The sequence below is a fragment of the Lepidochelys olivacea genome (assembly GCF_965140295.1).
Source record: "Lepidochelys olivacea isolate rLepOli2 genome assembly, chromosome: 1".
Taxonomy (NCBI): domain Eukaryota; kingdom Metazoa; phylum Chordata; order Testudines; family Cheloniidae; genus Lepidochelys; species Lepidochelys olivacea.
This window is the reverse complement of record NC_140411.1, coordinates 42,254,175-42,266,265: the sequence shown is the minus strand read 5'-3', so window position 1 is coordinate 42,266,265 and position 12,091 is coordinate 42,254,175. Positions and strand designations below refer to the sequence as shown.

Below are 12,091 nucleotides of genomic sequence, written 5' to 3'. Positions count from 1 at the left end.
GTGTGTTGACGGAATCCAGGTACATACCTCCCACATCCAGGAAAATTTCAACCAAAGCCCAGTGTGTTCAGGAGGAAGATGTTTAAAGACTTTAAAAATTTTGCTTTTGCTATTTACATGTGTATCTTCCATGACTAGCCTTTTGAATAAAATAAGCCTTTTTTAAAGATTCAATACACTCACCCATTTGATGAAGCATACAATAAATATATTGTATACTTTATTCCCCACTGATCTTTGAACAAAACTAGGGAAGAACAACGCTATTTGTAAATTAGTATTTTAAAACTCATGCCTCTACTTTTTTCCTTCAAAGGGTGATGTTAATGCTACCCTGGATCAGAGTCGCTCTGAAAGACAAGAAACTTATGATTTCATGAAGTCCATTAAAGTAATGATGCAAAGAAATACAACAGATCTTGAAAAAATAAAAGAACTGTTCCAGAAATATGGTTATCAACCACTTGTTAAAGATAACTCAGGTAATACTACTTGAAAATACTATAGAATCTTTGGAAGATTAAAAATATGATTTCTGATAAAACATTGCCCTAATTGTAAGCATCTCTGTATTAAAGAACAGACCAAATGTGTTAATATTATGAACTAGTTACAAAACATAATACAGGCTTAGCCAGATTTCTTTGCATTAACATTTCTAACAGTAGGTCTATTTGTAAACCCTTGAAATAGTATGCAACTTGAAATATTTACCCTTGTTGCATGGACAAGTTAAATATCACAGTAACGTGCATAAAATTACACTCCCTGACGTTGTAATCTATCTTTCATTTCAGGTGTCATTAATGTGAACCACAGTAGAATTTGTTTTACAGTAGTACTGAAAGATTTGGGGTCCCATTGTGCTGGGTGCTGTAAACACATGGACAAAAAGACAAAGGTTCTAGAGTTAAGAAAGACCATCTGATGTGGTTTTTAAACATAACTGTCTTGTCCTATATTGAATACTAACTGGTAATTAACAGCATGTTAAAACATGTAACACGTTGTCTTAACCCAATTTGTTATCCTAATGGAGGCTTTGTCTACATGAGCTATTGCACTGGTTTCACTTAAATCAGTTCATACTCCTGTACTCTTATGTTGGGTTGAATGGCTTTTTTCAGCTTATCTTAAATCAAACTGAAATAAAGCGGGTTTAAACTAAAATAAGTGTCCACCCAGAAGCTTGCACCAGTTTAATTAAATTATTTTAAAATCACACTGTTAAACCAGTGCAACTGTTTTGCATAGACAAAGGCCTTTAGACAAAACCAAAGGACTATCTAGTGGTGTCTCTTGTTCTTAAATGTTGTCTCAGCTTTCCCCAGTCTATTCCTTAGTGATATAAAAATCCCAGTAATGCTTGAGGATTAATATAAACCCTTAAAGGTATTATATTAAATGTTAAACAAAATCAGTAAATATGTGCAAAAAGAAAAGGAGTCCTTGTGGCACCTTAGAGACTAACCAATTTATTTGAGCATAAGCTTTCGTGAGCTACAGATCACTGTAGCTCACGAAAGCTTATGCTCAAATAAATTGGTTAGTCTCTAAGGTGCCACAAGGACTCCTTTTCTTTTTGCCAATACAGACTAACACGGCTGCTACTTTGAAACCAGTAAATATGTGTAATACTAAAGCATTTTCAGAAGTGTCACCACTGGCAAGTCTCCTGCTACTTATGGCTTTCTTTTAGTTGCTATAATTTGTAGGAATTTGCAAGGGTTGTTTTCTTGAGTCTCTTAGTTTCTGAACATAACGTAGGATTTGGGCACTCAGTTACCTTCGCAATGGGATCTTCTTAGTTCCTCTTGTTTTTTTTACATTGTGCCTTATGCACATTTTCATAGTTTTCTATTAACTCTTTGTCAGTGTTGTTTTTCTTAAGGGCAGTCCAGCTGTTGCTACACTTTCTTCTATAATCTTTCCTCCTTCTCCAAATAATATTCCCTGAATTTGAGAAAATGTCAGCTTTTAACCACATTGTAGGGTTTCATGTAGTTTCCAGTGGCACCTTCTAGTATCAAGAAAATATTTACTTCATTTTTCAAATGAATTACTTTTTTGTTTAAAAATAAACATTATTCTCTCTCCCTCCACAGCCCTCAACATTTTGGTACATATTAATTTGCTTTTTATAGTTTTCAGATTTTAGTGATCATTGTGTAGGAGAGTTAAAATATTCTTTTCTCTTAACCATTTCTTTATTGAAATAAGTATACCAGGAGTTCCTTCGGATTCTTGTTACATTTAACAGGATTTCAATTTTACAACTACAGCCATTGACTACATGGCACCTCTGAACAAGAGCAGGGGGACTGTGCCAGCATATCTGATTGTAGAAATTAAGGAGTAAAATGAAAATAAATCCATTTTATATCATATTTAGCCTAGGATTACAAAATAGTCTTGTTTGCTTAGTCTATAAAACAGTTCTTAAGTGGTATACTGAAATTTCTGAAGTATCCTTTGTTTTTAATAAAACAGTGGAGGACGAGGAGGAAGTTAACCATGCATCTAAGATATCTGACCAAGCTAACTCTGATCAAGAGAAAGTGGAAGATATTTCTAGCTTTCCTGCTTGTATTGGGAAAACATCTGTGCCTAAGGATCCCCTGCGTAACCCACAGCTTTCAGATTTCGGTCTTTCACAGTACGCATTCTCCAGAACTTGGGATGTGATGGATGTGCAATCCCAGACCAATATGCATAAAGAAGAGTCAAGAAATAGAATTCCAGCTCCCAAACAGACCCCATATATAGTGCCCAAAACACCAAAATGTACATTAAAGATGGATGATTATGAATGTTTAACTCCAAAGCTTGAACATTTTGGCATTAGTGAACATACCATGTGTTTGAATGAAGACTATACAATGGCACTTATTAATAAAAATCTTCAGACAAGAAAAAAGTAAGTAGATATTTTTAACTTCAGACTGTCTTATGTTTTCTGTAGTAGTTTCCTCTGTGATTGTACTAGTTTCTTGCAATTTTCTGATGGTAGGTGATTCTTTCTTTCATATTGATTTCCAGCTTTGTAAGTGTTGCATTTAAAAAAAAACACCTTTAATATCCAGCTGTCTATACACACACACACAATATCTCTCTGTTGTGCCAGACACTGCTGTGTTGGATACCCTAGATAAATTCCGTCTTCCTGCAAATTTTGTACCTTCTAAAGATTTTAAATTCTCCAGTTTGAGTAGGATCCACATGATAGAGACAGTGACTATGTGAAGACCTTGGCTTTCATTAATCTCAGATTTGGGTTCAGACATTAATAAACATTGTCCTATGCAGTAATCATTGGAGAACTGATTTAAAGTTATTTCTTGATAATGCTGTCTGAATTATGGATGGGCAATAAAAGTTGATTTTTTTTTAAGTTAGCACTTTTAAAAGCAGTTACCAACTATAATGTAATCCAGCTTTTGGGGTTTTGTTTTTTTTTTGGAAACTATTTTTTTTTTCACAAAACCAAAGACCGATGAATACGTTTACAATTTTTAATAGTCATGCAAATATTGTTTTCATCAAATAGATACTCCCTTGTAGTAGCTGCAACACAAATACGGCAGCACGGAGAACTTCAAAGTCAAATTGGTATTTTTAAGGGCCTGATTTCTAAAATGGGTACACCTGGTTTTAAAAGTCAGGCCCTCATTGTCTATAGCTGAATGAAACAGAAGAAATACACAGCATAAGTAAATTACATTTTTAAAATAATTTTGGTTGTAATAATCTAAAGTGAGGTTATTAAAATAGGTGAAATATGTTTTTCACAATGTCCTTTTAAATTCTACAGCTCAGTTTCTCTTAACGAGTTATTTGACTTAATGAAAGAGTTATCATCTGGAGTGACAAAAAAGAGCTGATAATGAAAACTGTCACAACTTTAATTATGAAGTCAGTGTTAGTTCCATGGGACTTCTATAATTGACGCTCTATATTATCTTTTAAAACTCAAATGGAGAGTTTGTAGTAGGATTAAACAGAAATCACAACATAGCTGGCTGTTTTTCCTTCATACTTACTGAGTAGGTGGATTTTTTTTTTTTTTTTGTATTGGTCAATCTTAACATTCAAATTTTTAAAAATCAAATCTCCAGACAGACATGCTCTTGCTATGATGCTAATGTATGTTAGAACCAGTGGCTCTAATTGCGAATACTACAACAGCAATTCAGTTATTTTGCCTTTTTCTATACATATGAAAAATTGACATGATGATTTCCCACAAATATTCCACCCATTGGCTATTCTGTGGCTCCTATTTCTCTTCCCACTCTGTGGACTTGTAAAGGAACTGGTCTCAAATCATGTCTGGATCATTCTATAAATGGTACAAACATGCCTCTTGTATTCGTGTTTCATAATAATTAACTTTTAGTAATGAGAGATCTCACTATGCTGTGACTGATGTGACTTTTTTGTGGCTGTGTTTTTTCTATGTACTGTATTTAAAGGGATGCTAATTCAAAACTTAGTCAGTTTCAAAGAATGCGTCGAAAGTAGTTTCAGTTAGTGGACCTCACTGGGTATTTAGTTTTTATAAATCACTTCTTTTTTGCTTCTATCTCCTGTTGCTGTGTGAAAAGATCGAAACTTATGAACTATGATCTGCCACCTTACCTGTGCCCATAAATATTATATACCAATGCATCTATAAATTCAGGCTTCAGTTCTGTAACTATAAATACATTTAGAACAATTGTTGACACACATCACCTTTTCCTAAACATTATATAAAAAAAAAAAAACCACAGCCACCATTGGCAATCTGACAACATACTTCTCTTACTTACAAAATCAATTCAAAATTGAACAGGGAACTACATACAGTATAAGTTGTGCTAGCCACACAAGCCCTATATTAAATCAAAGTAGATTAGCATAAAACCATTAACCAGTACTGGAGTTAGGGCTGCACATTGGTAGTGTTCAGAATTAAAGTAATGATATGTAGATTATGAAAGGTGAAAGTGGTTCAGTTCGAAAGGAAACTAAATGAAGTGTTTGAATGGCTTAATTTTTTATTTCCTTGCTTCTTACTATTTGCTAACTTTGAGTTACAGTTGTTAGACTGCATATACTATCAACAAAGTTTTCTTTGTGTGGCATATGTGTGTGTCTACATAGCCACTCCCTGCCTTGTAGAGTTTAGATTACAGTAACTCCTTGCTTAACATTGTAGTTATGTTCTTGAAAAATGTGTCTTTAAGCGAAACAATGTTAAGCGAATCTAATTTCCCCAGAAGAATTAATGTAAATATGGGGGGTTAGGTTCTGGGGGGGAAAAATTTCGCCTGACAAAAGACATTATATACATATACAGTATAAGTTTTAAACAAACAATTTAATACTGTACTGAGCACTCATGATTGTGAAGCTTGGTCGAGGTGGTGGAGTCAGAGGATGAAAGAGGGTGGATCATTCGGTTCCTCCTCTTGCTGTTCTTTCCAAAGTGTCAGGGGGTGCTCTGCCCCAGGCCCGCTCCCACTCCAACCCTTCCTCCAAGGCCTCACCCCTGCCCTGCCTCTTCCCACCCCTGCTCCTCCCTTCCCCCCCCCAAAGCATGCCACGTCCTCGCTCCTCCCAGCCAGAGCCTCCTGAACATCGGGAAACAGCTGATTGCGGGAGGGAGGGGGGAGGCTGCGTGCCTCCCGCCCGCAGCAATCAGCTGTTTTGTGGCATTCAGGAGACTCTAGGGCAGTAGTTTTCAAACTTTTTTTCTGGCGATGCAGTTGAAGAAAATTGTTGATGACCACGACCCAACGGAGCTGGGGATGAGGGGTTTGGGGTGTGGGAGAGGCTCAGGGCTAGGGCAGAGTGGTGTGGGTAGGGGTGAGGGTTGCAGGATGGAGCCAGGAATGAGGGGTTCAGAGTGTGGGAGGGGGCTCTGGGCTGGGGCAGGGGGTTGGGGTGTGTGAGGGGATCAGGGCTCTGGGCTGGGGCTGCAGGCTCTGGGGTGAGGATGAGGGGTTAGGGGATTGGGGCATGGGCTTTCCTCAGATGGCTCCCGGTCTGCGGTGCAGCAGGGGTGCTAAGGCAGGTTTCCTGCCTGTCCTGACACTGCGGACTGCGCTGCGCCCCAGAAGTGGCCAGCAGCAGGTCTGGCTCCTAGGCAGAGGCGCGCAAGCGGCTCCGCGTGGCTCTCGCCCACAGGCATCGCCCCCACAGCGGGGTTTGGGGCGGGGGCAGTGCACGGAGCCTCATGGCCCGCCCACTTAGGAGCCGAACCTACTGCCGGCCACTTCCGGGGCGCAGTGCAGTGTCGGAATTGGTAAGGACTAGTCTGCCTTAGCTGGGCAGCACCAGCAACAGGACTTTTAACGGCCCAGTTGGCAGTGCTGACCAGAGACACCGCGACCCACTGCCTGACATTCCGCAACCCAAGTACTGGGTCGCAACCCGCAGTTTGAAAACCACTGATCTAGGGGGGAGGAGCGAGGATACAGCACACAGCCTCTCTCCCCATGCCTCCTGCCTGCAGCAATCAGCTGTTTCGGTGTGTTCAGGGGCTGAGGGGGAAGGCTGTGCCCTGCGTCCTTGCTTCTCCCCCCAGCCTGCTGAACACCACTTAACAGCTGCTTGCTGCCGGCGGGAGGCACGGGGAGGGAAGGGGGAGTTGCTGATCTGTGGGGCTGCTGGCGGGCGGGTTGTGCTGTGGGGGTGGAGGGGACCTGATGACGTGACCCGCCCACCTCGGTTCCAAGCCACAACGGCCAAACACCATTATAAGCAAACATTGTGCAACTTTAAATGAGTATGTTCTCTAATAGCTCAGCAATGTAACAATGAAACAGCGTTAATCAGGATGATATTAAGTGAGGAGTTACTGTAGTTTAATTAATCTTTGTTTCATTTGCCCTGCAGGATAACAATCCTCTTGCACTTCCTCTTTCCTGGACTCTTTCTTGTCAGGCATATAGTGCATAAAGTATGTAGAAAGACTTTACATGCTTTTAAGCAGGCTAATTTTTGTAAATAAGACTCTTTAAAATGTAATTAGTTTATTAATTTAATGGGAAGAACCTGTGTAAAGTTAGAGATGTGTATGTAGCCAGAGTGACACAAAGTAGACTTATTAAATGTCATTTTTAAATACCTATAACTTAAAATGGTTTGACTAATTGCTTTCAAAAATAATTCTAGCGTACTTAAAGTATTTCCCCAATTTTTTTAGCTAGAAATACTTTTCCTGTGCAAAACTGTAAGGGATATGAAAATGGGTCTTGTAATGAAACTCTGGTTGCAATCTTCAGGGAACTGCTATTAAGTAGATCATCAGTGTAACATAATCTGTAACTCATAGAATCACAGAATATCAGGGTTGGAAGGGACCTCAGGAGGTCATCTAGTCCAACCCCCTGCTCAAAGCAGGGCCAATCCCCAATTTTTGCCCCACATCCCTAAATGGCCCCCTCAAGGATTGAACTCGCAACCCTGGGTTTAGCAGGCCAATGCTCAAACCACTGAGCTATCCTTCCCCCCAACTCAAACAGCTTAATCAATTTTCCTCAAGCTTTAGAGGAAAAAAATTCTCCTTAGTCTTGAATAACCTTGGCAATTTTCAAGCCAAACTAACTTTCCTAGCGGGTAGGGAGATAAATATATGGGTCATAAAATGGAACCTGGTTGCAACCTTAAAGAGACATCAACTTAAAATCATACAACAGCACTTCTGAGATAGTCATGGGAATTCCCATATCAGATCACACCTGTCAGTACCTTATGTTTCAGAGGAAGGTTCAAGAATCCCTGTTGGACAATTATGGAATCCTTGGTCATAGGGAAAACAGGGCTGGGAAACAACTTCCTCTGTCCTTCTCATTATTGCCAATCTTTCTCCTCTGCTGTATAGGTTTCAGGCAAGAGAGAGAGACAATGTAAAATAAAATGGAAATATGGACTCTAAAATCAGATCAAGTGTGGGACAAGACAGCCTGAAACTACTTTTAACTATTCTTTTTTCTTTCAGAATGACTAGGTTTCAAATCTCTTGGGCTATTGATAGAGCATGGATAGATTGTGCACTTGCACGCTATGAACTGCGGGATTTGAACCATAGCTTTCTTTGAGGAAGAGAATGTGTGGTCTTACGTATTTACACAGTGCCTAGCACAATCCTGATCAGGCCTCTGGGTGTTACTGCTATATAAATGTTTAGTAAGTCGACAATATGCCTTTAGTCATGGAACCATAGTCATGTTTTTTTTAATATCACTTTTGGTGTATTTTTTTTAATCCCAATCTTTAGTTTTCCTAAGGAAGATGATAATGAAATGTGTGTGGCAGCAGCAACATCATCAAAGTCCAGGGAAATCATGGTTACTCCTGGGCCAGCCATGAAAACACCTAGCAAAAATGGTAAATTCAAACTATTTGGAATGAATAGTGGTAATTTTCAATTAATTCTGAAGTAAACTTTCTGCATTGATAGTTCAGGCTTGATATTTGTCTGCATTATAACTATTCAGAACATTATTTTTAAAGGGTACAAAAGTAGGTGGGTTTGGCGGTGTGTAAATCTAGCATCCAGACTTAAAGATAAATATTTCCTTTCTCTCCTATCTCCAACACCATCATCCACAGAGACCAAATATGGTATCTCTGTGACTCTTTCACCTACAGAACTTAATCGTTGCTTCAATAATTTCAAACTTATTTATCAAAAACTTAAAAGAACAGGAATGAAGGTACATTAGAACAAGCTGACCTAATATTATAATTTGTAACTCTTTCAAGAATAGCTGTACAGTATCTTAAAAGAGAAAAATGAAACATACTTCAGAAGGTGTATGAAGATCTTAGAGCAAAATTGTACACTGACAAATATTTAGAATTTGGAAAAATGTAACCTACGTTTATGTAAGAGATTTGTTCGGAAATATGATGTAGATATGTTTTAAGCAAGAGAACTGGTTCTTGAATGTGGATACTGCTATGGATTTGAACCTAAAATTTGCATTTGTATAGATGGAGTAAAGCTTCTAACCTTAAAGATCCTACTAATTTAGTCATGTCTTCACAGTGGTAAAACGGTCAGCTAGTATTATACTTTCATGCTGTTTTGGGATGTGTAAATAAACAAAAATTGTTACTGCAGTCTCTAATACAGAATTGTGAAATTGAACTGTTATATATGCCTTATCTATTCAAGCATGTGAAATTATTACTCATATCTATTATTTTAGCTGTTGATTGCATGGCTTCTCCTTTGATACCTGTATTCTGCACTCCTGGTTTGAAAATTCCTTCCAGAAAGGACAATACCATCTCACCCAAATCCCTGAAGAAGAAAGAATCAAATATTTCTAATCAGACAGCAACCCCCACTCTTCCAGACTTTGAAACAGGCTGGCTAAAAACAGAAACTAAAGTAAGTGCTTAAATATCATTTTAGTAATCATATTTATTCTGAGACAGGTGAACACGTACTTAGATATAATTTTTAAAATGAGTCAGTAATGGGCTTCCCTTCCCACACTGCTTTTGTGGGCAAGTGAATCACTGTAGAACCAATCCTCGTAACATCAACTTTAAGAATGCTATTAATTACTTCATTTGTCTAATAAAACTAAACTAGTTGAAGACATTTTACTATAAGTTTGAATATGATTACCATCTTTTATACAGCCCTTAAAGGGGAACAAGGCTGAGTCACTGCCAGAGATTGATGTGACGGTTAAACAACACAAAGAAGATTATGCTTCTCCTATTTTAAGTTCTGACGAGTATCTTGAACATCTTGGAAGACCCTCTCTTCCAAAAATATCTGACTATGAAAATCTCCTTAATACTCCTCCGCCTCCAGAAATAACAAAGATACCAGAAGACATTCTGCAGGTTGTTTTTACTTACTTTTGTGTGTGTTTGTGCCTGTGGAATCTTCATTCTGTTATCACATCAGTGGTGTGGAAAGACTACTTAATTTTACTAGATTTGAATCTGGAAATTCTTTGCTGCTTTCCATTGAAAATGTATAAAGCATAGTCATGCTTTGAATTCTTGCTCAGATCATTACCTCTTTAATCCCTTTAATGTTTTATTTTAGATATTATCAAAGTATAATCCAAAAACAGATGCACCTAAAGTAATGAAAATGGAGACCAAAACAGGAATTGCTACAAAATTTGAAAGGAATATCCCAGATTATTGCAACAAAGAGAACAGGTGAGAGTGAATTCCCCAGATGTACTAAAGAAATTGACAGGTTTCAGAGTAGCAGCCGCGTTAGTCTGTATCCGCAAAAAGAAAAGGAGGACTTGTGGCACCTTAGAGACTTTTCTTTTTAAAGAAATTGAATTGATGTAATTTAGGGGGGTATATTTGGAGAAGATATATTCATTTAGAAATTAATACTTGCTCTCAGATCAGCTACCAAAACAACCCTTCTTGATTGTGTCTTAATAAATGTGTAATATTTGGCATGGTATTTATGGTGACTGTCTTAAGGTTCCTATCTGTTTGGTCTGTAGTTCATACAAATATATATTTGTGTACAACTAATAATTTCATTTTTTATAAATAGCCAGAATAAATTCATATAATTTAAAATGATCATGTTCAACTGTATAACTATCAAAATTGAAGGGGTTGTGACCTGGAAAATATATAAAAGTGTGTGCTATATCAGTGGTGGGGAATACACAGCAGCTTCCCATACCACCTGGCCAGAACTGTGGCAGTCTAGCAATTAAAAAAGACATAGGACAGATTACTGCACCCTTCCCAGATAGCTTATGTATATACATGCAAATACAATTACTTCTTGACTCTGGGAGAATTGACTATGAAGAATGTAAACAGTCAAGAAATACTGCTTACGCCTTTCTTAATCAGGAAGGAACCCAAGTATCCTATAAATGTACAGTCCAAGGACTTAATAAAATCTAATGTTCATTCTTGTACAAAGGAGGACAGGAAAAAAAATGTCATAAAACTCTGTAACTTTACCTTTTCGTTCTTCAAGGGCTCTTTGCCCACTCCCTGAGAACCAATGCCCCAATGGTTTCTTCAGATGTTCTTCTGTTCAAGGTTAGGTCATTAAAACCAGGGAACAGAAATAACCACCTGTGACTTAAATGACCATTCACGCAGCCCAAATAGCAAATTTTGAATACTCAAATGCTTGCAGCAAATAGTTTGCAACAAATCCATAGGTTGAAACAAGTTTGAACAACATATCTGAGCAATTCTGTATAATGGATAAATTAGTAAAAATCCTGTTCAGATTGATCAGGAAAAGGATACATTATTTGTGACAAATAACTTGATCTACTATGGATATCTCACACAGGATGATATTCCTCTGCTTCATTGTTCTTTATTGTGCTTGTTGCTTACTCTGATATTAAACTTGTATTTGCTACAGATTTTAGAGTATTGGTGAGGAAAAGAGAAGTCTTCTTCAGAGTTAAGGCCATCATACCAGAATATTCATGAGAGCCCTGAATGAAACCAAGAACACTCTGAGTTACGTCAGCTAGTATGTTTGAAATTGGGATCCACCCTAGTACTGTATCAAATAGAATAAAGCTTTAATTTAGCTGGACTTTTTCCCTGTCAAGCAAGATTTACAAAGAAATGCCTCTTTCAAAGGCTTTCTGTTTGAACTGACAAACTTAGTTCTCTTCATTGAAGACACTACTGAAATGTTAAATAAACTTCTGTACTGGATATATTTACAGAGGATATTCTGAATCTATCAAATCAAATGATTGAGAGTGAGCTGGGCATGTTTCTGGATTTTGATCCACATTTATGGATGTTCTGAGTCTTACAGAGCTTAAAAAGTTGGAAAAAATAGAAAACCAATGAAAAAAGACCTATATCTCAATTTCTAATAACTTTCAGCAAGTCCCAAGGAACTAGTTATGCAAAACTCTTATGGAAAAGAGATGTACATTGTCATAACTTTGCCTTTCTTCAACAAAATACATCTCCACGGCACTAGCTGCAAACTTAGAAGTGGGAGACACAGGAGAAAGAGGACTTCTTATACACAGGACCTGGGGTGAATAAAATCATAATTAACAATTTGTACTAAATCTCATATGAAAATAAAGCACTGTCAAAAATA

The 12,091-nt window shown here is 37.7% G+C and overlaps 1 protein-coding gene across 4 annotated transcripts in view; it reads left to right on the top strand.

Annotated features, from left to right (window-relative positions):
• SKA3 (spindle and kinetochore associated complex subunit 3) overlaps positions 1-12,091 on the top strand; it is a 26,909-nt gene extending 14,818 nt beyond the window's left edge. For all 4 annotated transcript variants that reach the window (XM_084609800.1, XM_084609799.1, XM_084609801.1 and 1 more), the window contains 7 exons: positions 317-482; positions 2,491-2,917; positions 8,267-8,376; positions 9,204-9,388; positions 9,646-9,855; positions 10,064-10,182; positions 11,384-12,091. In XM_084609800.1, coding sequence (XP_084465926.1) covers positions 317-482; positions 2,491-2,917; positions 8,267-8,376; positions 9,204-9,388; positions 9,646-9,855; positions 10,064-10,182; positions 11,384-11,390 — 1,224 coding nt within the window. In that variant the 3' untranslated portion in view covers positions 11,391-12,091. The remainder of the gene's footprint in view (positions 1-316; positions 483-2,490; positions 2,918-8,266; positions 8,377-9,203; positions 9,389-9,645; positions 9,856-10,063; positions 10,183-11,383) is intronic.